Genomic DNA, 25,017 nt, shown 5'->3' on the forward strand with positions numbered 1-25,017 from the left:
TTATGGAATTTGCATGCAAATCGATGAAATTGGAGAATATCATGTTAAGTGAGATAAGCCAATCTCAAAAAGCCAAAGGACGAATGATATCGCTAATAAGTGGATGATGACATATAATGGGGGGAGGGTAGGTTTTGTGTTAGGGTTAGAGTTAGGGTTAGGGAGGGGGGCAAGTATGGAGGAAGGAAGGACTGTATAGAGGGAAAAGAGGGGTGGGAGGGGAGGGGGGAAGGGAAAAGTAACAGAATGAATCAAACAACATTACTTTATGTAAATTTATGATTACATAAATGGTATGCCTTTACGCCATGTACAAACAGAGAAACAACATGTATCCCATTTGTTTACAATAAAAAAATACATTATTAAAAAATTTTTTAAATTTTTAAAAAATAATAAAAAAATAAATAAATAAATAAATATTTTGTCTTCATTATCTGCGGTTCTGTCTCCCAAGTGTTCTAGTCTTTTGGTGATGCTTTCCATTGAGTTTTTTATTTGGTTTATTGTTTCCTTCATTTCAAGGATTTCTGTTCAGTTTTCCTTTATTTTTTTTTGAGAATCTCTATCTCTTTGTTGAAATGATCTTTTGCTTCCTGCATTTACCCTTTCAACTGCTTATTGTTATTATCATTGATTGTATGCATTTGCTCTCTTAACTCATCCTTTGTTTCATGAATCATCTTAATCATGTATAATCTGAAGTCATTTTCTGACATTTCTTCTACCATAGTGTCAGTGGATTCTATTAATATAGAATCTAGATTTGTTTGGATCATTTTCTTCCCTTGTTTCTTCATGTTGTTCATGTATCTTCCCTCTAGCAGTGCAGATCTGGGGTATTGCAGATTCCCCCCTATAGGCTTATAGTGGCCCTATAGGTTCCTAAAACCTTTTCTTTAAGGGGAGATCAATATTTGCAGTGCACAATTCAGACACTATGCAATCGTAGACCAAATAGCCCCTAGGAGGACAATAACAATATTGTTATAATAAATAGAATGAGTTCAAATATTATGTTCAGTATAACAAACAGATTTGCAATTAGGTCTGAAATTTCTAATGGAGGACAAAGAGGATGCAGAGGGATGTAGGGTGTAACTTTAATGGGATTAGAAAAGAATATAAAGAAGTTCTAGATAATAGAATGGGTGAGATTGTAATCAAAGGAAATTGGATGTTAGCATGCAAGAAGGGAGAAAGAGACTCAAGAGAACAAGTAAACAAAAGGAAAAGGGGACAAAAAAATGTAAAGAAATAAAAACTTAAAATTGTTCAATAAGGAGAAGAAAGAAAATCTACACTATAATAATCACATAGTAATCAAACTTCCCCATCTTTAGTCGCCTGATGCATGAGAGGTACCTGACAATGAGCTTCAAGTCTTCAGCAGGCATCACATGATGGAATTTGCCCCACATAAAGATCAGAGCTATGGCTTCCAGGATTATCCAAAATGGCTGCTCTGGCTTCCAAATGTGTTGGCATACGGGAACTGCAACTCAGGGTGTGGATGGGGTTGGCTGGAGGTTCTGGAGGCAAGGTGGGATTGGTCAGGCAGGGGTCCTGGAGGTCTGGTGTGTTTGGTGTAGTTGTGGGATCCTAGAGGCCAGGTGCAATCAGTTGGTCTGTGGTCCTGGTGATAGGACGCAGTCAGTTGTCTGGGGGTCCTGGTGGCAGGGAGCAGTCAATGTGAGGGCCCTGGTGGCAGGGAGTTATCAGATGGGTTGAGGGATCTTGGAGATGGGTCTCAGTCAGTCCAGCCAGGGGTTCTATGGGTCCTGGCTGTTGTCTGAAAATGAGGCAGCAAAGTGTGTCCTATTATTCTTTATGTCATTCTTTATCCTCTATCTATTGTAATACACAGGTGAGATCCACGCCAGCATAACTACTCATAACCAATTAAGATGCAATGAGGGCATTTGATCTTAAGATGGTATTTTTCTAGTTGTTTGTGTATGCTGGTTTTTTGCTCTTCAGTCCTACATTTCCATGGTGGCCCTTGACGTCCAATCCTTTGAAGGAAGGACAAATACTGGACATTTGTCCATTTACCAATAATAGTATCTATTTTTTCACCATTTTCATTGGACACTCCTGTATAAGGAAGAGGTGGATCTGTGGAAGGGGGCCCTTATATAATACAAATTCATTTGTTTCCTTCTAGGTGGATACCACAAACATCCCCCAATCCTGTGAGCTATGTATGGTGGTCCTTGCACTGTGGAGACAATGAGTCTCCTGTTCTGTTTCTCAGGCTGTTTACTGTTAAAGCATTAACTGGGACAGGTGTGGTCAGCATAGCAGCAAGCAGTTCCTGTAACTGCAGTTTTCTGAAGAACTCCTCAAACTCTGTACTTTCAGAATTATGTGTGATATTGGTGCATTTTTTAAAGCAGGCCTTAACCTCCCTCAAGCTCCACAGACTTACTGAGGTTAAATTTTTATCACAACAATCACGGAATATGATTTGAAGTTGCACAGTTATAAGTATGATAATTACAAGAAATCACCTAATTCCCAGGAGAGATGACAGTGGCAGTTTCCTGGGATGGCAATCTTGCCAAGCCCTCCCAAGGCTCTGACCCCATCAAACAGCATGGCAGAATGGGTCCTCTCCAGGCTTTGGCCTGGGATGGGCTAGAGCTCAGTTGTTGAGGTCTAAGAGCATTCTGATGAGTTATGTTGTTCCTTGCTTGTGCACCCAGCATGGGAGCATGTGGTACGTGCCTGCTCATCACTAACACAGAGGCTGGCCTGATCTCCGATTCTGCAATCACCTCAGTTAGGGAATGCATTTGAGGTGGCCCCCAAAACCTCTATGATATTGCAGGAAGCTATGAAATGATTGGATCGTGAGAGCTGACCCCTAATCAGACCATCATAGTTTGATTGGACAGACTGGATGAATAACTGCAGGCAGGTGGGGGAGGCTGTAGGAAGTAGGTCACTGGAGCTATGTCCTGGAAGGGTACACCTTCCCTACAGACATCTCGCAACATGCTCCCTGGGCTATCTGGCTAGCATGGACTGAGCATCTCTTCCCCATCACACCCTTTGATCTCCCCAAGGACATGGAACTGGTCTACTTTGGACTGAACCTCTGAGTTGTGAACCAAACTAAACTTTTCCTTGCTTTTTTCTTACTGGGTATTTTGGTGGTAGCAATGAAAAGCTGACACACACACACCTCTCTTCAGTCATCCCCTCCAATCTTGATAGATTAAACAAAACTACAGTCGTGGGCAGTCACACACCTCCTGCCAACATCACAAGGAAGCTGCCACAATGGCATTCTACTCAGGTGACTGTGATGCTCTCCTTTATTATGCCAGCCACAAAAACATCCCATGGCACAGCTTAGGCAGCTGCCTCCCAGTGCTTAACACTTTTGGGTGAGCATGGTGCACCCCAACATCCAGAGAAAAGACTGGGAAACACACTTCTGAAGGGGACTCTCCAGGAAGCAAGCGGGTGAATTTTCAAATTTGTTTCAGTTACAGCCTTTTCTTCCTTTTCTTATTTCACTGCTGAACTTGTCTTAACCAGGAAGAAAACTAGCATCAAAAATATCTTTCCAAAGAGAGAAATAAAGCAAATCTGCTTCCACAGCAGGATGGTTGCTTGATGTCCAGTGTACTGGCCAACCAGGTCCCTGGATCTCCCCTCAGGTTTAAAGCTCAGAGTCTCTCTTCGTGCTAATCCACACGGTATTTAGAAATTTATCAGCATTAACCTGTAAGTGTCCCCAGTTCATGGCTCCAGCAGCTTGTGCAGGAAGCTGCTCCTGGCTGGGCGTCTGCATGGCTCTATTGCAATACCCACAGGCCACAGCCGGGCAACAACTCTGTGCCTTTAACAAAAAACCTCAAAAACTCCAGCAGAAGCAAATGACAGATGTACCCGTGGCTTCACTGTGCTCCATGATTTATCATATAAGAAAAGTCCGAATGAAGACCAGACAAGCTTCTCGGACATGCTCCTCACCTGCAGAGAACTGATGAGCCCGTGGAGTCACTCTCCAGGGTTGGTGAGCACAATTTCTATTTTTCTCTTTTTCTTCTTTGTTACTTCTATATTTCAAAAGATAACTCAGAAGCTATGGGAAATAGATGTCGACACTGGTTAGTGATCACGTGGCTCCTGCTAACCACACTCACAAAGCCACTCTCTGCCTTACTCTGAGGCAACCTCATTTATAGTTAGAATCTAAATCTGGGTAGAGTTTGGAGCTTTGAAAAGAGTGGCATCAGTGGTGCACACTGCACAATTTCCCAGATCTGGAAACTTTGTGGATCCACTAAAGAGGGGCCCCAGTCACCACGGAGAATGTGGAGGAAGAGGCCAGAGCTTTGGGAAAGCAGCTGCTGAATGGTGAGACTGTGGTCCTCCTTCCCGGCCATGCCCCTGGCTTGCAGCGTGGCTGGGGCCACAACCCCCATGCTCAGCCAGGCCATGCTCTCCAGGCCCCACCCACACTTTGTGTCTGTTTGTCTACGCATTGCAGATGCAGCCTGGGAATCGTACCCACCTGATTCGGGTGCAGGTGTGGTGCAGCAGCCAGCACGTAGAACGCTACCCAGGTGCGATCCCATAACAATTCTTACTTTGAGAAAGGGAATTTCCCAGTTTTTGCCAAGATTTCTGGGGGATCCAAGAAGGCGGTATACAGGGAGGCTGCATTTCTTGTCATTCCGCAATGCCGGATTCAAGCAGAGGATTTCTGTTTCTCGGTGAGGCAGGTTTTGCTGCTTATCGATCCCCTGCTCTTTACCCCATTTGTCTGCTGTGATCACCTGCAATCTGCCAGCATATCGACACCTTTTTGAGAGCAGATTGCTCACGGTCAGGCATCTATCATCCGCCATTTGCCTGCCTCTCGCCTATCCATCGCCTGCCTTCCCCCTATCCATCACCCAACGCTCAAGGTTCACCTCCCGATCCCGATCGTCAGACAGCTGCCAGCAGATTGACCACAGACCGCCAGTGGAGAACCAGCTGCCTGCTGCTGCCTGGAAGTTCACTGTTACAGTAACTGCAGGTTTGATTACACGTGGCTGCCACCATTTTGAGACAACCGCCATGCCCTGTAGGACCCCTGGCCAGACTGGCTGAGTCCCATCTCCAGGATCCCTCAGCCCGACCGATCACTCCCTGCCTCTGGGGCCTTCACATCAACTGACTGTTCCCTGCCGCCAGAACCCCCAGACCAACTGACTGCGCCCTATCACTGGGACCCCAGACCGACTGACTGCACCCAGCCTCCAGGGTCCCACAACCACACCAAACACACTTGACCACCAGGACCCATGCTTGACCAACTGCATCCTGTCTCCAGGACCTCCAGCTGACCGTGTCCATTCCTGAGCTGCAGCTCCCAATTTGCCAACACATTTGGAAGCCAGAGTAGCCATCTTGGATAATCCTGGAAGCTGTAGCTCGGATCTTTGGGTGGGGCAAATCCCATCCTGAGACGCCTGCTGGAGACTTGAAGCTCATTATCAGGTACCTCTCATACATCAGACAACTAAACACTGGGAGGTTTCATTAGTATATGACTGTTATACAGTAGAATTTCTTTTTTCTCCTTTTAAAAAAAAATTAAGTTTTTATTTCTTTATGTTTCTTGCTTTCTTTTCCGTCTGTTTACCTGTTCCCTCAGAGTCGCTTTCTCCCTTATTTACATGCTAACATTCGATTTCTTTTTATTACACTCTCACCCTTTCTATTTTCTAGAACTACTGTATATTCTTTTATTATCCCATTAACAGCCATATTCTTCATCCCTCTGCATCCTCATTGTCCTGCATTAGAAAATGCAGACATTATTCTAAACCTGTTTGTTTTACCAAAGATAACATTTGAACACATTTTGTTTATTGTCACAATTTTGTTATTGTTCCCATAGGGGCTATTTGGTCTAGGATTGCATAGCGTCTGATTTGGGCACTGCTAATATTGATCTCTCCTTAAAGAAAGGGTTTTGGAAACCTATAGGGCCAGTATAAGTCTATAGGGGGAAATCTGCAATACCCCAGATCTGCACTGCTAGAGGGGAAGATACATGAACAACATGAAAAAACAAGGGAAGAAAATGATCCAAACAAATCTAGATTCTATAGTAATAGAATCCAATGACAGTATGTTAGAAGAAATGTCAGAAAAGGACTTTAGATTACACATGATTGAGATGATTTGCGAAGCAAAGCATGAGATGAGAGAGCAAATGCATGCAATGCATGATAATAGCAATAAGCTGAAAGAGCACCTGCAGGAAGCAAAAGATCATTTCAACAAAGAGATAGAGATTCTCAAAAAAAAAAAAAAAAACAAATGGAAATGCTTGAAATGAAGGAGAGAATAAACCAAATAAAAAACTCAATGGAAAGCATCACCAACAGACTAGACCACTTGCAAGAGAGAACCTCAGACAATGAAGACAAAATATTTAATCTTGAAAATGAAGTCACCTAAATAGAAGAGATGGTAAGAAATCATGAACAGAATCTCCGAGAACTATGGGACATCATGAAAAGATCAAATTTAAGAATTATTGGGATTGAGGAAGGCACAGAGATACAAACCAAAGGAATGAACAACCAATTCAATGAAATAATATCAGAAAATTTCCCAAACCTGAAGAATGAAATGGAAAATCAAATACAAGAGGCTTATAGAACACCAAATGCACAGAATCACAACAAATCCACACCAAGGCACATTATAATGAAAATGCCTAACATTCAAAATAAAGATAGGATTTTGAAGGCTGCGAGAGAAAACCATCAGATTACATATAGGGGGAGACCAAGACGGATAGCAGCCGACTTCTCAACCCAGACTCTGAAAGCTAGAAAGGCCTGGACCAACATATTTCAAGCTCTGAAAGAACATGATTGCCAACCAAGAATCCTATGCCCAGCAAAACTAACCTTCAGATTTGAAGATGAAATAAAATCCTTCCATGATAAACAAAAGTTAAAAGAATTTACAAATAGAAACCCTGTGCTACAGAATGTTCTCAAGAAAATATTCCATGAGAAGGATATGAAAAACAACAATGGAGGTCAGCAAAGGGAGGAACTACTGTAGAGAAAAAGCATTCAAAGGAGAAACCAGCCAACTTAAAAACCAAAAATAATCCAAATGACTGGGAATACAAATCAATTCTCAATAATAATCCTGAACATTAATGGTCTAAACCCAACAATCAAAAGACATAGACTGGCAGAATGGATTAAAAAGAAAGACCCAACAATATGTTGCCTGCAAGAGACTCACCTCATAGAAAAAGACATCCACACACTAAAGGTGAAAGGATGGGGAAAAACCTACCACACACATGGACTCAGTAAAAAAGTGGGTTTTCCAACCTTATATCAGATAAAGTGGACTTCAAGCCAAAGTTAGTCAGAAGGGATGAAGAACGACATTTCATACTGCTTAAGGGAACCATAAATCAGGAAGACATAAGGATAGTAAATACTTATTCCCCAAACAGTGGTGCATCCCTGTATATCAAACAAATCCTTCTCAAATTCAAGAATCACATAGACCACAACACAATAATTCTGGGCAATGTTAACGCACCACTGTCACCACTAAATGGATCTTCCAAACAAAACCCAACCAAAGAAAACATAGAACTCAATAACACAATCAATAACCTACACTTAATAGACATATATAGAATATCCCATCCATCAACGAGCAGATACACTTTCTCCTCAGCAGCACATGGAACCTTCTCGAAAATAGACCATATGTTATGCCACAAAGCAGCCCTTAGGAAATGCAAAAAAATAGATATACTGCCTTGTGTTGTATCAGATCATAATGGACTGAGAGTAGAAATCAATGACAAAGTAAAAAAAGGAAATTACTCCAACACTTGGAGATTAAATAATATGCTATTGAATGAAACATGGATAACAAAAAACATCAGAGAGGAGATTAAAAAATTCTTAGAGGTCAATGAGAATGATACAACATATCAAAATCTCTGGGACACTATGAAAGCGGTACTAAGAGGAAAATTCATTGCATGGAGCACATTCCAGAAAAGAATGAAAAGTCAACAACTAAATGACCTAACATTACAGCTCAAAGCCCTAGGAAAAGAAGAACACAATAGCAGCAAAAGTAGTAGAAGACAGGAAATAATTAAAATCAGAACTGAAATCAATGAAGTTGAAACAAAAGAAACTATTCAAAAATTGATATAACAAAAAGTTGGTTCTTAGAGAAAGGAAACAAAATAGATAAACCCTGAGAACACTAACAAAGAGAAGGAGAGAGAAGACTCAAATTACTAAACTACATGATGCAAAAGGAAATATCACGACAGACACCACTGAGATACAGAACATAATGAGAAGCTACTTTGAAAATCTGTATTCCAACAAAATAGAAAGTACCGAAGACATCGACAAATTTCTAGAGACATATGCTCCTCCCAAACTGAACCAGGAACATACACGATTTAAACAGATCAGTATCAAGCAATGAAATTGAAGAAGCCATTAAAAATCTACCATCCAAGAAAAGCTCAGGACCAGACAGATTCACAGCCGAGATCTACAAGACTTTCAAGGAAGAAATCATTCCAATACTTCTCAAAGTATTCCAGGAAATAGAAAAGGAGGGTACCCTACCGAACTCATTCTATGAAGCTAATATCACCCTCATACCCAAACCAGGAAAAGACACATCAAGGAAAGAAAATTTTAGGTCAATATCCTTGATGAATATAGATGTAATGATCATTAACAAAATATTTGCAAACTGTATCCAAAACCATATTAAGAAAATTGTGCACCATGATTCCAGGGTTCATTCCTGGAATGCAAGGATGGTTCAACATTTATAAATCAATAAATGTAATCCGTCATGTTAATAGACTAAAGGACAAGAATCATATGTTTATTTCAATTGATGCAGAAAAAGTATTTGACAATATACAACACCCCTTCATGCTGAAAACACTAGAAAAAATAGGGATAGTAGGAACATACCTGAACATTGTAAAGGCTATTTATGCTAAGCCCATGTCCAACATCATTCTTAATGGAGAAAAACTGAAACCATTACCTTTAAAACCATGAACAAGACAGGGATGTTCTCTTTCACCATTTCTATTCAACATTCTCCTCAAAACTGTAGCCAGAGCAGACAGACTAAAGAAATTAAAGTGATACGAATAGGAAAAGAGGAACTTAAGCTGTCACTATTTGCGGATGACATGATTCTATATTTAGAAGATCCAAAAACCTCCCCAAGAAAACTTCTAAACCTTATCAATGAATTCAGAAGAATAGCAGGCTATAAAATCAACACACATAAATCTACAGCATTTTTATATGCAAGCGATGAAAGAGCTGAAAGGGAAATGACGAAAACAACTCCATATGCAATAGCCTCAAAAAAATAAAATAAAATACTTGGGTAGCAATCTAACAAAAAAAGTAAAAGACATCTACAATGAAAACTACAAAAGAGTGAAGAAAGAAATTAAGAAAGACCTTAGAAGATGGAAAATCTCCCATGTCCTTGGATAGGCAGAATTAATATTGTCAAAATGGCCATACTACCAAAAGTGCTATACAGATTCAATGCAAATCCAATTAAAATCACAATGATGTATCTCACAGAAATAGAGCAAGCAATCTTCAAATTCAACTGGAAGAATAAGAAACCCAGAATAGCTAAAGCAATCCTTAGCAGGAAGAATGAAACAGGGAGTATCACAATATCAGAACTTCTACAATACTACAAAGCAATAGTAACAAAAACAGCATGGTATTGGTACCAAAATAGACAGGTAGATCAATGGCACAGAATAGAGGACATGGACACAAACCCAAATAAATACAATTTTCTCATACTAGACAAAGGGGCCAAAAATATGCAATGGAGAAAAGATAGCCTCTTCAACAAATGGTGCTGGGAAAACTGGAAATCCATATGCAACAGAATGAAACTAGACCCCTATCTCTCACCCTGCACAAAACTCAACTCACAATGGTTCAAGGACCTTGAAATCAGACCAGAGACCCTGCATCTTATAGAAGAAAAAGTAGGTCCAAATCTTCACCTTGTTGGCTTAGGATCAGACTTCCTTAACAGGACTCCCATGGGACATGAAATAAAGCAAGAATCAATTACTGGGATAGATTCAAACTAAATAGCTTTCTCTCAGCAAAGGAAACTATCAGCAATGTGAAGAGAGAGCCTACAGAGTGGGAGAATATCTTTGCCACTCATACTTCAGATAGAGCACAAATTTCCAGAATCTATAAAGAACTCAAAAAACTCTACACCAAGAATACAAATAACCCAATCAACAAATGGGCTAAGGAAATGAACAGACACTTCACAGAAGAAGATGTACAAGCAATCAACAGATATATGAAAAAATGTTCAGCATCTTTAGTAATAAGAGAAATGCAAATCAAAACTACACTAAGATTCCATCTCACCCCAATTAGAATGGTGATTATCAAGAATACAAGCAACAATAGGTGTTGGCGAGGATGTGGGGAGAAAGGTACACTCATACATTGCTGGTGGGACTGCAAATTAGTGCAACCACTCTGGAAAGCATTGTGGAGATTCCTTAGAAAACTTGGAATGGACCCACCATTTGACCCAGCTATCCCACTCCTTGGTCTATACCCTAAGGACTTAAAATCTGCATACTACAGAGATGCAGCCACATCAATGTTCATAGCGGCTCAATTCACAATAGCCAGAGTATGGAACCAACCTAGATGCCTTTCAATTGATGAATGGATAAAGAAACTGTGGTATATGTGTACAATGGAATATTACTCAGATATAAAGAATAATAAAATTATGGCATTTGCAGGCAAATGGATGAAATTGGAGAATATCATGCTAAGTGAGATAAGCCAATCTCAAAAATTCAAAAGAGGAATGATCTCACTGATAAGCGGATGATGACATTTAATGGGGGGTGGGAGGGGGACAAGAATGGAGGAAGGAGGGACTGTATAGAGGGAAAAGAGTGGTGGAAGGGGTGGGGGGAAAGAAAAAGGTAATGGAATGAATCAAACATCATTACCCTATGTAAATGTATGATTACACAAATGGTATGCTGTTACTCCAGGTACAAACAGAAACAACATGTATCCCATTTGTGTACAATAGAAATAATTTTAAAAAAAGACTTCTGGCTATGTAAATGAAGGCTGAGCTGAGACTGCGACCTTACACAGAAAAGGGATTGCAAGGAGATAGGAACTGTTAGGAACTGTGTTGTAGGCGGTTGGGAGGTAAATTCAATTCACAGGAGTTGGGACAGAGTAGACCTGAAGGAAGGCATGTGCTGAGGGAGTGGCCTGAGCGCATCCTGAAAGGGGGGCCAAAAGAGAGGGGCCGGGATTTTGATTGACACAGAACTGTGCATCCATTTGTATCAGGGAGAGAGAAATGGACGTCAGGCATTTCATCCAAGATAATTTAATATGGAGACTTGGTTCCAGATTAGCCGGGATTGTGAACCTTTGAAAAGGGCTCCCGACCATTCTTCATGGGCATTTCCAGTCTCCTCTCCACTGCTCAGGAGGCCCGGGTTTCTCTGCTGAGTTGGAACATCCATGTGGAGATTGCTGGGCCCTGAAGACAGGAAATGAAGTTCTGGAAGTGTTTGGGACACGTGGAGTTCACAGAGCAGAGATCCTGCTGCCAAGCAATACTCACAACCCAGCCAAGCAAGCAAACCTCACTCCACTCCCCAACTAGACCCAGTAGAGCCTCAAATAAAATTCACCACATAGAATAGAGAAGAAAACAACAACAACAAGGATCTGAGCAGAAACAACCAGAGGAAGCTGATGCTAATTCCTGGACTTCTACTCTTGTAACAAAGACAGAAGTGCCTAGAGCAAAAAAATCACTTCACAGACGAGGACACACATTTAACACAGGAAACGGGGGTTCCATCTCAACCAAAGTGCACATTCTGCACTTCCCAAAACATGAGCAAACAAGCAAACAAACCTCCCCACAAACTCCTAACCCATCAACAAGGAATCCACAAGTATGGACATGGATGGAAATTTAGACAGATTATAAAAATCTGATTATTAAAATTTCAATAAAAAATATGATCAAAGAAATGAATTAAGAGAGCAAATACAGGATTTACAAGATCATTTAGACCTTTGCAGAAGAACTAGTACCAGTTCTTTTTGAATTATTCCACAAAACTTGAAGAGTGGGAACACTCCTAATTACATTCTATGAAGCCAATATATCCATGACACCAAATCAAGATGATGAAACATCAAGGAAAGAAAACAAGAGACCAATGTCCCTGATGAACATCAATGCAAAAATCCTTAAAATTATTTTGGCAAACCACATTGAAAAATACATCATGAAGATAATACTGCAGGACCAAGGAGATTTTAACCCAAGAATGCATAGTTGGTTTAACAAATTTTATTAAATAAATGCAACACACCACATGAACAGAATAAATAGTTTTAAGGACAAGAATCACATGATCACCTCAATACATGCAGAAAAGATCTTTGATAAAATCAGCACACCTTCATTTTAAAATTTCTGGAGAAAATAGACATAAGAGGAAAATACCTCAACATTGTAAAGGGTATATATGACACACTTAAACTTAACCTCATATCAAATGGAGAAAAGTTCAAAGTGTTTCTTCTAAAATCAGGAACAGGCCCCAGTCACTGAGCCGCCGCCGAGGACTCAGCAGCCTCCCCCTCGAGCCCCCTCGCTTCCCGACGCTCCGTCCCCCCCGCCCGCCTTCTCCCGCAGCCGCCTTCCGCAGGCCGTTTCCACCGAGGAAAAGGAATCGTATCGTATGTCCGCTATCCAGAACCTCCACTCTTTCGACCCCTTTGCTGATGCAAGTAAGGGTGATGACCTGCTTCCTGCTGGCACTGAGGATTATATCCATATAAGAATTCAACAGAGAAACGGCAGGAAGACCCTTACCACTGTCCAAGGGATCGCTGATGATTACGATAAAAAGAAACTAGTGAAGGCGTTTAAGAAGAAATTTGCCTGCAATGGTACTGTAATTGAGCATCCAGAATATGGAGAAGTAATTCAGCTACAGGGTGAACAGCGCAAGAACATATGCCAGTTCCTGGTAGAGATTGGACTGGCTAAGGACGATCAGCTGAAGGTTCATGGGTTTTAAGTGCTTGTGGCTCACTGAAGCTTAAGTGAGGATTTCCTTGCAATGAGTAGAATTTCCCTTCTGTCCCTTGTCACAAGTTTAAAAACCTCACAGCTTGTATAATGTAACCACTTGGGGTCCGCTTTTAACTTGGACTAGTGTAACTCCTTCATGCAATAAACTGAAAAGAGCCATGCTGTCTAGTCTTGAAGTCCCTCATTTAAACAGAGGTCAAGCAGTAGGTGCCTGGCAGTGTCCACTCTGAAACAAAGCAATAACGTGATGTTTCAGCAAAGCCCAGAGGCCCAAGATCAGATGGCTGTGTCTGACCAGAAGCTTCTCAATTCTCCCTCAGCAGAGGCCCCTATCCTAAGAGTGTGATGACCTGAGCAGGAGGATGGGGTAAGGCAGCTGTACCACTAGAAGGGGGCCTTTGGTGGGTTTTTGTTTTGTTTTGTTTTGTTTTTTAAGAAAAAGAAAAAAGAGCCCCTGGTGTCTAACCTGACCAGGTGGGCAGAACTCAAAGGCCACCTTCCTTCCAGTGAGGTGATAATGACATCTGGCTTGCCACCAAGGTCTTTTTGACTAGACATATTCCAGCTAAGGGATGTCCAGAACAACAGAATGTGAGGCCAGCTTAATATCAGTTAAACTTTTGACAAGGGAACAAATACCAAACTGATGTTATCAGTCCTGTAGCTAGCTATAGAGCTTGCAACTCACTAGCAACAGCTGCCCAGTGCCATGTGAAGTAATAAACTGGTTTTTGGTTTTCTTTTTCCCTCCCAGTTTTAATGTTATGTAATGTATTTAAACCCTTATTTAAATAAAACTTGTTTTCAGAAATAAAAAAAAATAAATAAATAAATAAATAAATAAATAAAATCAGGAACAAAGTATGGATGTCTACTCCCACCACTTGTATTCAACTTGCTCAGTAAATGTCTATCCACAGCAATCAGGAACGAGAAGGAAGGTAGAGGGATACATGTAGGAAAAAGGCAAGCTATTGCTCTTGGGTGATGACATGATTTTATATCTACAAGACTCTAAACACTCCACCAGAAGACTTCTGAAGTTGATAAATAACTTCAGAAAAGTAGTAGGATAATATATCAAAATCAATAGCTTTCCTGTACTCCAATGATAAACATGCTGTGAAAAAAATCCATAAAACTCTCCCATTCACAGCAACCTCAAAAAATTTTTAAAAAATACTTGTGAATTAATCTAACCAAGAGGATGAAAGATCTCCACAATGAAAACTATAGAACACTGACAAAAAAAACAGAAGACAACCTTAGAAGGTGGAAAGACCTCCCAGTTCTTGGGTAGGCAGACTTAGTATCATCAAAATGATCATATTACAAGAAATACTATACATATTCAGTGTCACTCCCATCAAAATATCAAAGATATTTTTCACAGAACTAGGAAAAAAATGTCTTTAAATTCAATTGGGAAATAACAGACCTATAAATGCCAAATCAGACCTGAGGAAGAAGAGCAACCCTAGAGGTATCACAACACCAGATATCAAATCATTCTCCCGAGCTACAGTAACAAAAATGGCAGGCAATGGCATCAAAATAGACATGCAGATCAATGGAAGAGAAGTCAGGCACAGAGACAAATCCATACACAGTCCTCTGACATTTCACAAAAGTGCCAAATATATAGTTTGGAGGAAAGATAACTCTTTAACACATGGAACTAGAAAAACTGAATATCCTCATGTAGAAGAATTAAATTAGGTCCCTACTTCCTACCCTGAACCAAAGTCAAATCAAAATGGATTGAAGACATAGAAATATTCCCAGAAACTTAGCAGCTGCTAGAAGAAAGCACAGAATCAACATGCCATTATGTGGGTACGGGCATTGACTTCCTTAGAAAGAACCTCTAAAGCTCACAAAATAAAACCAATAATGAACAAATGGAATTACATCAAGTTAAAATGCTTCCACACAGCCAAGGAAATAATAAATAGGGTGAAGAGAGAGCATTCAGAAGAGGAGAAAATTCTTGCCAGCTACTCTTCTGACAGGGAATTTACATCCAGAATATATAAAGAAGTAAAAAAATTTTCAAACCAAAAAATCAAATAACCCAATAAAAAGTGAAAGATCTAAACAGATATTTCTTTAAAAAAAAAGTAGCCAACAAATATATAAAAACAATGTTTAATATCTTTGTAATCAGGGAAATGCAAGTGAAAAACTACATACAGATTTCATCTCATTCCAGTCAGACTGTTAATTGTCAAGAATACAAAAAATTAATATGGTCAATGGTATGGGGAGAATTGTACCCTAGTAAATTTTTGGTGGGACTGTAAATTAGTACAAGCATTCTGGAAAGCAATATGGAGATTCTGTAAAAATCTTGGAATGAAATCACCATATGACCCAGCTCCCCCATTCATTGGTATTTATCCAAAAGAACTGAAATCAGTTTACTGGAGTAATATGGCCACTCAGTGTGAGTGGAAGCACAATTCACAGAAGGCAAGCTATGAAACTAGTCTGCATGGTGGAGAACAGATGAGCAAATACAGGAAATGTGATATAGGCACACAATAAAGGTTTATTCATTCATGAAGAATAATGAAATCGTGGCATTTTCTGATTAATGAATGGAAGAAGAAAACATCATGCTAAGTAAAATAACACAGACTCAGAAAGGTAAGGGTCCAGTGTTTTCTCTCATATGCAGAATCCAAAGCAAAGTGAGGGGGATAAGTGGAGTTGGATATCATAAGGACCTAGGGAAGGTCAGTCAACTAGAAGAAGGAGATTCAGAGAAAAGGAGAAGGCATGAGTAAAGGGTCATGTGCATGTGTAAATATACCACAGTGAATTCCACCTCTATGTAGATCTGTAATGCACAAAATAAAAATAAATACATGAGGATAAGGTGACCAGCAGAATATAGGAAGAGGAATCAGGGGAGGGAGGAGAGAGAAAGGAGGGGAAGCAGGGACTGTAATGGAGTAAATTAAGTTCCACGTGTGTATTATTATGTTAAAATGGATCTTCATGTAAAAACACATAGCACTAAAAAAGGCAAAACAAGTAAATAAAATGAGAGATTGCATAAAGAAATTCTGAGACAAGCAGCTACTGCCATTGGAAATGAAGCACATCAGGTAAATGCTGGTGAGGTGGGGAGGCACAACACCTCCAAACTGCAGAAGAGATCTCTGAAAGTGGGTCTGCCTAGTGAACATGGTATGAGGGTTTCTGAGCTTGATCTCGCAGAGCCAGGATGTGGGACTCTGGTAGGGAGCTCTGCCTGGCCAAGGCAGGCATCCTTGAAAAGTTCCGTGAGGCTGGTCCTGATCATGACCAGAGGTAAAGCAGAAGAATCCAGCCACTGGTACTAACTACTGCTCATCACACATGGGGAAACTGTAAAAAGAGAATCTCTAACAGCAATTCCCAGACATGAATCTGGAACAGCCTCAAAGGATTAGTACACTATGAACTACAGAAGATGTTGAGAGAGAGAAGAAATTTTTATGTTGATGAATTTGCCTACAGTGTCATTTCTGTTCATTAAAATATACTATCAAAAAACCAATTAAGAAAAAAAATATTTACAATAGTATCAAAACTGTGTATACACTTCACCAGACTGGGATCCTATAGAATAAGATGTACTCCATGTTTGTTCAAATTTGTCAAAGTATACTCTACTGTCATGTATAACTAAAAAGAATATGTATTTAAAACTATGTATAAACTGCTTAGGACTGAATTTCACCTAAGAGGTGAACTATCTGTGCACTTAAAACTACAAGATATTGATGATTGAAATTAAAAAGTAAAGGGAAATGGATTCAGGCCCCTGGACCAGGTGGTATTAGCTGCTGTGCCCACTGCTGTCTCAGGTGCTGTGGGCACAGGGGCCACCCAGGCTTGTGTTGCAACTTCCCTTGTGTTTGGGGACATTGAGCCAGGCAGAGAAAAGATGTGGAAAGAGCAGAAGAGACAGTGAAGGAGATCAGAACCCAGAAGAAATGAAACTCGTAGACTGGATTTTCCTGCTTTCATCCCCACTGTGAGGACTCCTGGTGTAAGGGGAGTCTCTGCATAACTAGAGGAGAGAGGAACATTCCATCAAGGTCTGTGATTGAAGGTGGGGTTGTCTTAAACATGGATAAATCAAATAAAAAAAACAAAGAAAGTAAAATGATATCCTGTACAATATACTTCAGGTCAGCTGGTGAAACTCCCATAGCTATAGGTGAGAGAAATCAGTGCGCTCACATGTGGCTGACAAGAACAAAATTAGTTCAACATCATATGAACAAATTTGTCCATCAAATATTTGCACAAATGTATCCTGAGAACAACCTACATCGGTGCTGCCTGAACTGTGTCCTATGTATTTGTTATGTGTGAAAATGTATGCCATTTTATATGTGGAAAAAGTTTGTTGGTTGATCATTCTTCCTCACTTCCAAATTATGGAAAAAAATTGGTGTGTGGATTTTTTCCTGATGAACAAATTCCTTTCAAAATATCAAGAACAAAGTAACTTTAAATTAGAGACAGATGCCACTAAAAAACAACAATTTTCCTAATGCTGTGAATGAAAATGGAACCATAAGAGAGCAAAACCTATGACTTACATGAAGCACTGTTAAGGAAGAAGGTGTAACAGTTAATGCCTGCATCAAAAAAGCAGAAAGAATAAGTACAGACTCTACCATGAATAGAAAAGCAAATTCAAACTATACTTCAAAAAAATACACAGAAAATGATAAAATAGCAGTAGAAACATATGACATTTGCACTAAAAACAATACAAGATATCATGAAAAAATCAGTTGTTTGTGAAAATACAAACGAAATTAACAAACCTTTAGCTGCACTGACAACAAAAAACCCAACATGAATAAAATCACAGAGAACAAAAGGGAGACCTTAAAACTGATACCACAGAAATGCAAAGGACCATTAGCAATTCTTATGAAGAACATGCCAGCATAATGGAAAATCTAGAGGAAAAGGGTAAATTGGGAACACATATAACATGCCAAGGCTGAATTATGAGAAAATGTAAGAATTACATATAAATTATGACCAATAAATCTGAATCAGTAATAAAAATTTCCCAGTAAGGAAAATGCCAGGAGCTCATGACTTCACTATGGTTCTAACAAACATTAAAAAATAAGCGATAACAAGTGTTCCCAAAACCACGCCAGGGAACTGAGATAAATTTCAACTATTCAAGTCACATTCCACAAAACAAACTGTTCCCAAGTTGTAGGTCCAGACAATTACACCTATCCCAGGAGGCAACGAGGTCCAACGGGCAGTGACTAAGAAATCCCACACTATGTTAACAGAAAAAAGGAACAAAATTTCCATAGGTGGATATATGGACAATTTAAAATGCCAATGTACACGTACAGTGGAATCTTATTCATCTTTTAAAAGGATGAAATAGCGATAAGTGCTAATTGTGGACTAATTTTGAAACCGGTCAAAGTCAAGTCACAAAACAAACACATATTGAATGCTTCTACTCATACAAAATATCAAGGATATAAATTCAAACTTGGAAATTATACTTAGTGGCTTTGAGTGACTCAATAGGGACAATGGGTAGGTGTGTTATTGAGTGATACAAATATTTGGGAACAAGACATAGTTGGAAGTTCTATAAATTTGTAATGTGGTAACACTGAATTGGTAATCACGATTGTTACAAAGATTATTTATTTTTATTCTTCTTCTTCCTCCCCTCCTCCTCTTCCTCCCCCTCCCCCTCCTCCTCCTCCTCCTCCTCCTCCTTCTTCTTCTTCTTCACCAGGAATTAAACTTAGGGGTATTCAGCTACATCCAGAAAACTTTTTTGTGTTGTATTTGGAGACATGGTCTCACTGAGTTGCTTAGTGCCTCACTTTTGCTGAGGCTGCCTTTGAACTCATGATTCTCCTGCCTCAGCCTCCCAAGCCACTGGAAATAGAGGCTTATGGCCACCATCCCAGCACAAAGGTTAATTTTATGTCATGTAGATTCCATCTCAATGACAGGGATTTTTTTTACAGCATAAATGCATACAATTTTTATTTGTTAATTAAAATAAGTAAATATTTTCAAAGAAAAAAATCCATGGTTATTTTTACTGGACTTGAACCACAATATTTCCTCATTTCCATTATGTGGAGTCATTTATACCACTGCAAGACCAAGTTGATTAGGGCAATAAAATTATTATGCAAGCTAAGACAACATTTCGGTCCTTTTTTTTTAATTGATAATCATAAATTTACATAGGGCAATATTGTTTAATTCATTCAGTTATTTTTCCCTTCCCCCCAACCCTCCCACCCCTCTTTTCCCTCTATACAGTCCTTCCTTTCTCCATTCTTACCACCCTACTTATCCCTAACCCTAAACCTAACCCTAACCCTAATAACTAACCCCTCCTACCCCCCCTTATATGTCCTCATTCGCTTATCAACGAGATCATTCGTCCTTTAGTTTTTTGAGATTGGCTTATCTCACGTAGCATGATATCCTCCAATTTCATCCATTTGCCTGCAAATGCCATGATTTTATCATTCTTCATGGGGGAGTAATATTCCATTGTATATATATGCCACAGTTTCTTTATCCATTCATCAACTGAAGGGCATCTAGGTTGGTTCCACAATCTGGCTATAGTGAATTGAGCAGCTATGAACATTGATGTGGCTGTATCTCTGTAGTATGCTGATTTTAAGTCCTTTGGGTATAGACCAAGGAGTGGGATAGCTGGGTCAAATGGTGGTTTCATTCCAAGCTTTCTGAGGAATCTCCTTACTGCTTTCCAGAGTGGCTGCACTAATTTGCAACCCCACCAGCAATGTATGAGTGTACCATTTTCCCCACATCCTCGTCAACACCTATTGTTGCTTGTATTCTTGATAATCCCCATTCTAATTGGGGTGAGATGAAATCTTAGTGTAGTTTTGATTTGCATTTCTCTTATTACTAAAGATGTTGAACATTTTTTCATATATCTGTTGATTGCTTGTACATCTTCTTCTGTGAAGTGTCTGTTCATTTCCTTAGTCCATTTTTTGATTGGGTGATTTGTATTCTTGGTGTAGAGTTTTTTGAGTTCTTTATAGATTCTGGAAATTAGCGCTCTATCTGAAGTATGAGTGGCCAAGAAATTCTCCCATTCTGTAGGCTCTCTCTTCACATTACTGATAGCTTTCTTTTCTGAGGGAAAGCTTTTTAGTTTGAATCTATCCCAGTGGTTGATTCTAGCTTTTATTTCTTGTGCTATGGGAGTCCTGTTAAGGAAGTCTGATTCTAAGCCAACAAGTTGAAGGTTTCTACCTACTTTTTCTTCTATAAGATGAAGGATCTCTGGTCTGATTCCGAGGTCCTTGATCCATTGTGAGTTGAGTTTTGTGCAGGGTGAGAGATAGGGGTTTAGTTTCATTCTGTTGCATATGGATTTCCAGTTTTCCCAGCACCATTTGTTGAAGAGGCTATCTTTTCTCCATTGCATATTTTTGGCACCTTTATCTAGAATGAGAAAATTGTATTTACTTGGGTTTGTGTCCATGTCCTCTATTCTGTAGCATTGATCTACCTGTCTACTTTGGTACCAATACCATGCTGCTTTTGTTACTATTGCTTTGTAATAGAGTTGAAGATCTGGTATTGCAATACCCCCTGCTTCACTCTTTCTACTGAGGATTGCTTTAGCTATTCTGGGTTTCTTATTCTTCAAGATGAATTTCATAATTGCTTGCTCTATTCCTGTAAGGTACATCATTGGGATTTTAATTGGAATTGCATTGAATCTGTATAGCACTTTTGGTAGTATAGCCATTTTGACAATATTAATTCTGCCTATCCAAGAACATGGGAGATCTTTCCATCTCCTAAGGTTTTCTTTAATTTCTTTCTTTAGTGTTGTATAGTTCTCACTGTAGAGGTCTTTCACCTCTTTTGTGAGATTGATTCCCAAGTATTTTATTTTTTTCGATGCTATTGTGAATCGGGTAGTTTTCCTAATTTCTCTTTCTGAAGATTCATCACTTATGTATAAAAATGCATTGGATTTATGAGCATTGATCTTGTAACCTGCTACTTTACTGAATTCACTTATGAGTTCTAAGAGTTTTCTGGTGGAATTTCCAGGTTCCTCTAAATATATAATCATGTCATCAGCGAACAGGGATAGTTTGAGTTCGTCTTTTCCAATTTGTATCCCATTAATTTCTTTGGTCTGTCTAATTGCTCTGGTTAGAGTCTCAAGAATAATATTGAATAGAAGTGGTGAAAGAGGGCATCCCTGCCTTGTTCCAGTTTTTAGGGGGAATGCTTTCAGTTTTTCACCATTTAGAATGATATTGACCATGGGCTTAGCGTAGATGGCCTTTACAATGTTAAGGAATGTTCCCACTACCGCAATTTTCTCTAGTGTTTTGAGCATGAAGGGATGCTGTATTTTATCGAATGCTTTTTCTGCATCTATTGAAATAATCATATGATTCTTAACTTTTAATCTGTTGATATGGTGAATGACATTTATTGATTTCCTGATGTTGAACCAACCTTGCATGCCTGGGATGAAACCCACTTGATCATGGTGCACTATCTTTTTAATATATTTCTATATGCAATTTGCTAAAATTTTGTTGAGAATTTTTGCGTCGATGTTCATTAAGGATATTGGTCTGAAAATTTCTTTCCTTGATGTGTCTCTGTCTGGTTTCGGTATCAGGGTGATATTGGCTTCATAGAATGAGTTTGGGAGGGTTCCCTCCTATTTTATGGAATACTGTGAGAAGTATTGGAATGAGCTCTTCTTTAAAGGTTTTGTAGAACTCGGCTGAGAACCCATCTGGTCCCTGACTTTTCTTTGTTGGCAGGCTTTTGATGAACTCTTCTATTTCACTGCTTGAAATTGATTTATTTAAGTTGTGTATGTCCTCCTCGTTCAGTTTAGGTGATTCACATGTCTCTAGAAACTTGTTGAAATCTTCGAGATTTTCTGTTTTGTTGGAGTATAGATTTTCAAAATAGCTTCTAATTATGTTTTGTATTTCACTCATGTCTGTTGTGATATTTCCTTGTACATTCTGCATTTTACTAATTTGAGTTTTCTCGTCTTTCTCTTTGTTAGTGTGTCTAAGAGATTATCAATTTTGTTTATTTTTTCAAAGAACCAACTATTTATTTTTTTAATTTTTCCAATTGTTTCTTTTGTTTCAATTTCCTTGATTTCGGCTCTGATTTTAACTATTTTAACTATTTCTTGTCTTCTACTACTTTTGGTGCTGGTCTGTTTTTCTTTTTCTAGGGCTTTGGACTGTAGTGTTAAGTCGTTTATTTGTTGATTTCTACTTCTTTTGTTGAATGCTCCCCATGAAATTAATCTTCCTCTAAGTACTGTTTTCATAGTGTCCCAGAGATTTTGATATGATGTGTCTTTGTTCTCATTTACTTCTGAAATTTTTTTTTATTTTCCTCCTGGTGTGTTCTGTTATCCATTCATCCTATAATAGTGTATTATTTAATCTCCAAGTATTGGAGAATCTTCTGTTTTTTATTCTGTCATTTATTTCTAATTTCAATCCATTATGATCTGATAGAATACAAAGTAGTATATCTATCTTCTTGTATTTGCTAACAGTAGCTTTGTGGCATAAGACATGGTCTATTTTAGAGAAGGATTCATGTGCTGCTGAGAAGAAAATGTATTTGTTCTTTGTTGGATGGTATATTCTATATAAGTAGGTTAAGTCTAAATTGTTGATTGTGTTATTGAGATCTATGGTTTCTTTATTCAATTTTTGTTTGGAGGATCTATCCAGCGGTGAGAGAGGTGTGTTAAAATCACCTAGTATTATTGTGTTGTGGTCTATTTGATTTCTGGAATTGAGAAGGATTTGTTTGACGTACATGGATGAGCCAATGTTCGGGGCATAGATATTTATGATTGTTATGCCTTGCTGATTTATGCTTCCCTTAAGCAGTATGTAATGTCCTTCTTTATCCCTTATGACTAGTTTTGACTTGAAGTCCACAATATCTGAAGTGAGGATGGATACTACAGCTTTTTTGCTGTGTCCCTGTGCATGGTATGTTGTTTCCCATCCTTTCACCGTTAGTCTATGGATATCTCTTTCTATGAGATGAGTCTCTTGGCAAGCAGCAAATTGTTGCATTTTTCTTTTTAATCCATTCTGCCAGTCTATGTCTTTTGATTGATGAGTTCAGACCATTAACATTCAGGGTTATTATTGTGATATGATTTGTATTCCCAGGCATTTGACTCATTTTTGTTTTTTGACATGATTTGATTTCCCCTTTATTTGGCTATTCCTTTAGGCTAGTTCCTCCCGTTGCTGATTTGCATCGTTGTTTTTCATCTCTTCCTCATGGAATATTTTGCTGAGAATGATCTGCAATGCTGGCTTTCTTTTTGTAAAATCCTTTAGCTTTTGTTTATCATGGAAGGATCTTATTTCATCGTCAATTCTGAATGTCAGTTTTGCTCGGTATAAGATTCTTGGTTGGCATCCATTTTCTTTCAGGGCTTGGTAAATGTTGTTCCAGGCCCTTCTAGCTTTTAGGGTCTGGCTTGAAAAATCTGCTGATATTCTTATTGGTTTCCCCCTGAATGTGATTTGATTCTCTTCTCTTGCAGCCTTTAAAATTCTGTCTTTATTTTGTATGTTAGGTATTTTCATAATAATGTGCCTTGGTGTGGGTCTGTTGTAATTTTGTATTATGGAGTCCGATAAGCCTCTTATACTTGGTTTTCCATTTCATTCTTCATATTTGGGAAATTTTTGGATATTATTTCATTGACTAGATTGTTCATTCCTTTGGTTTGTTTCTCTAAGCCTTCCTCAATCCCAATAATTCTTCAATTTGACCTTTTCATGATATCCCATATTTCTTGTAGATTCTGTTCATGATTTCTTACCATCTTTTCTGTTTGGTCAAGTTTGTTTTCAAGATTAGATATTTTGTCTTCAATATCTTAGGTTCTGTCTTCCAGGTGTTCTATCCTATTGGTTATGCTTTCTATGGAGTTTTTAACTTGGTTTATTGTTTCCTTCATTTCAAGGATTTCTGTTTCGTTTTTCTTCAATATCTCTAACTCTTTATTGAAATGATCTCTTGCTTCCTGTATTTGCTCCTTTAACTGTTGATTGGTGTGATCATTTAATGCTTGCATTTGCTCTTTCATCTCCTCGTTTGCTTCCCTGATTGTTTTAAATATGTACATTCTGAACTCCCTTTCTGACATTTCTTCTGCTGTGCTGTCAGTGGGTTTTATTGATATAGTATCTAGGTTAGTTTGGGATATTTTCTTCCCTTGTTTTCTCATATTGGTCAGATGTTAGTGGGACTTTGTGATATTGCAGAATTCTTCTATTGGCTTATAGTGCCCCTGTAGATTTCCAGTGTCTCAACTTCCTACCTTCAGTAGCCTGAAGTCTTGGAGTAACTTGATAATGAAGTTCTTCCAAGGGAAGCTGTCCCTAGCCCGCTACTGGTTCTAGGACTTGGAGCTGGCTCTGTGTGGAAAGGCTCTCACTGGGGGGCCTGCTCTGAGAAGCTAGCTTGGAAAGGCATTTCCCACCGGAGGGGGCCGGGCTGCGTGCTGCTTGGGGAAATCCCTGGCTGCCCTGTCCTGGTCCCTGAATCAACCCGCGGGCAGAAACTCACTGCCCTGGTTCAGGGACTTGAACCTTGGTTCTGTGCAGAAAGGTTCTCACTGGGGGGCCTGCTCCAAGATGCTGGAGAATGTGGCCCTGTGTAAGGAGTCCACTGCCGGAGTGCACAGAGCTGCCTGGGGAA

General features: G+C 39.2%; 1 protein-coding gene and 1 pseudogene across 2 annotated transcripts in view; both read left to right on the forward strand.

The window, feature by feature from the left end:
* The window catches only part of LOC306663223 (transportin-1-like), a 120,485-nt pseudogene that overhangs the window by 67,082 nt on the left and 28,386 nt on the right, over nt 1–25,017 (forward strand). The gene's annotated exons all lie outside the window — the stretch shown is intronic.
* Nucleotides 12,721–13,635, forward strand: LOC306663288 (eukaryotic translation initiation factor 1-like). Its single transcript, XM_079143717.1, has one exon. The coding sequence runs from the start codon at nt 12,860–12,862 to the stop codon at nt 13,199–13,201; it is 342 nt and encodes a 113-aa protein (XP_078999843.1). The 5' UTR covers nt 12,721–12,859; the 3' UTR covers nt 13,202–13,635.

Source organism: Sciurus vulgaris, assembly GCF_902686455.1.
Source record: "Sciurus vulgaris genome assembly, chromosome: 6".
In the NCBI taxonomy this organism is placed as follows: domain Eukaryota; kingdom Metazoa; phylum Chordata; class Mammalia; order Rodentia; family Sciuridae; genus Sciurus; species Sciurus vulgaris.

Bases quoted from the DNA above. Each gene is read 5' to 3' on its own strand.
- LOC306663288 (XM_079143717.1), top strand. From the start codon at position 12,860: ATGTCCGCTATCCAGAACCTCCACTCTTTCGACCCCTTTGCTGATGCA.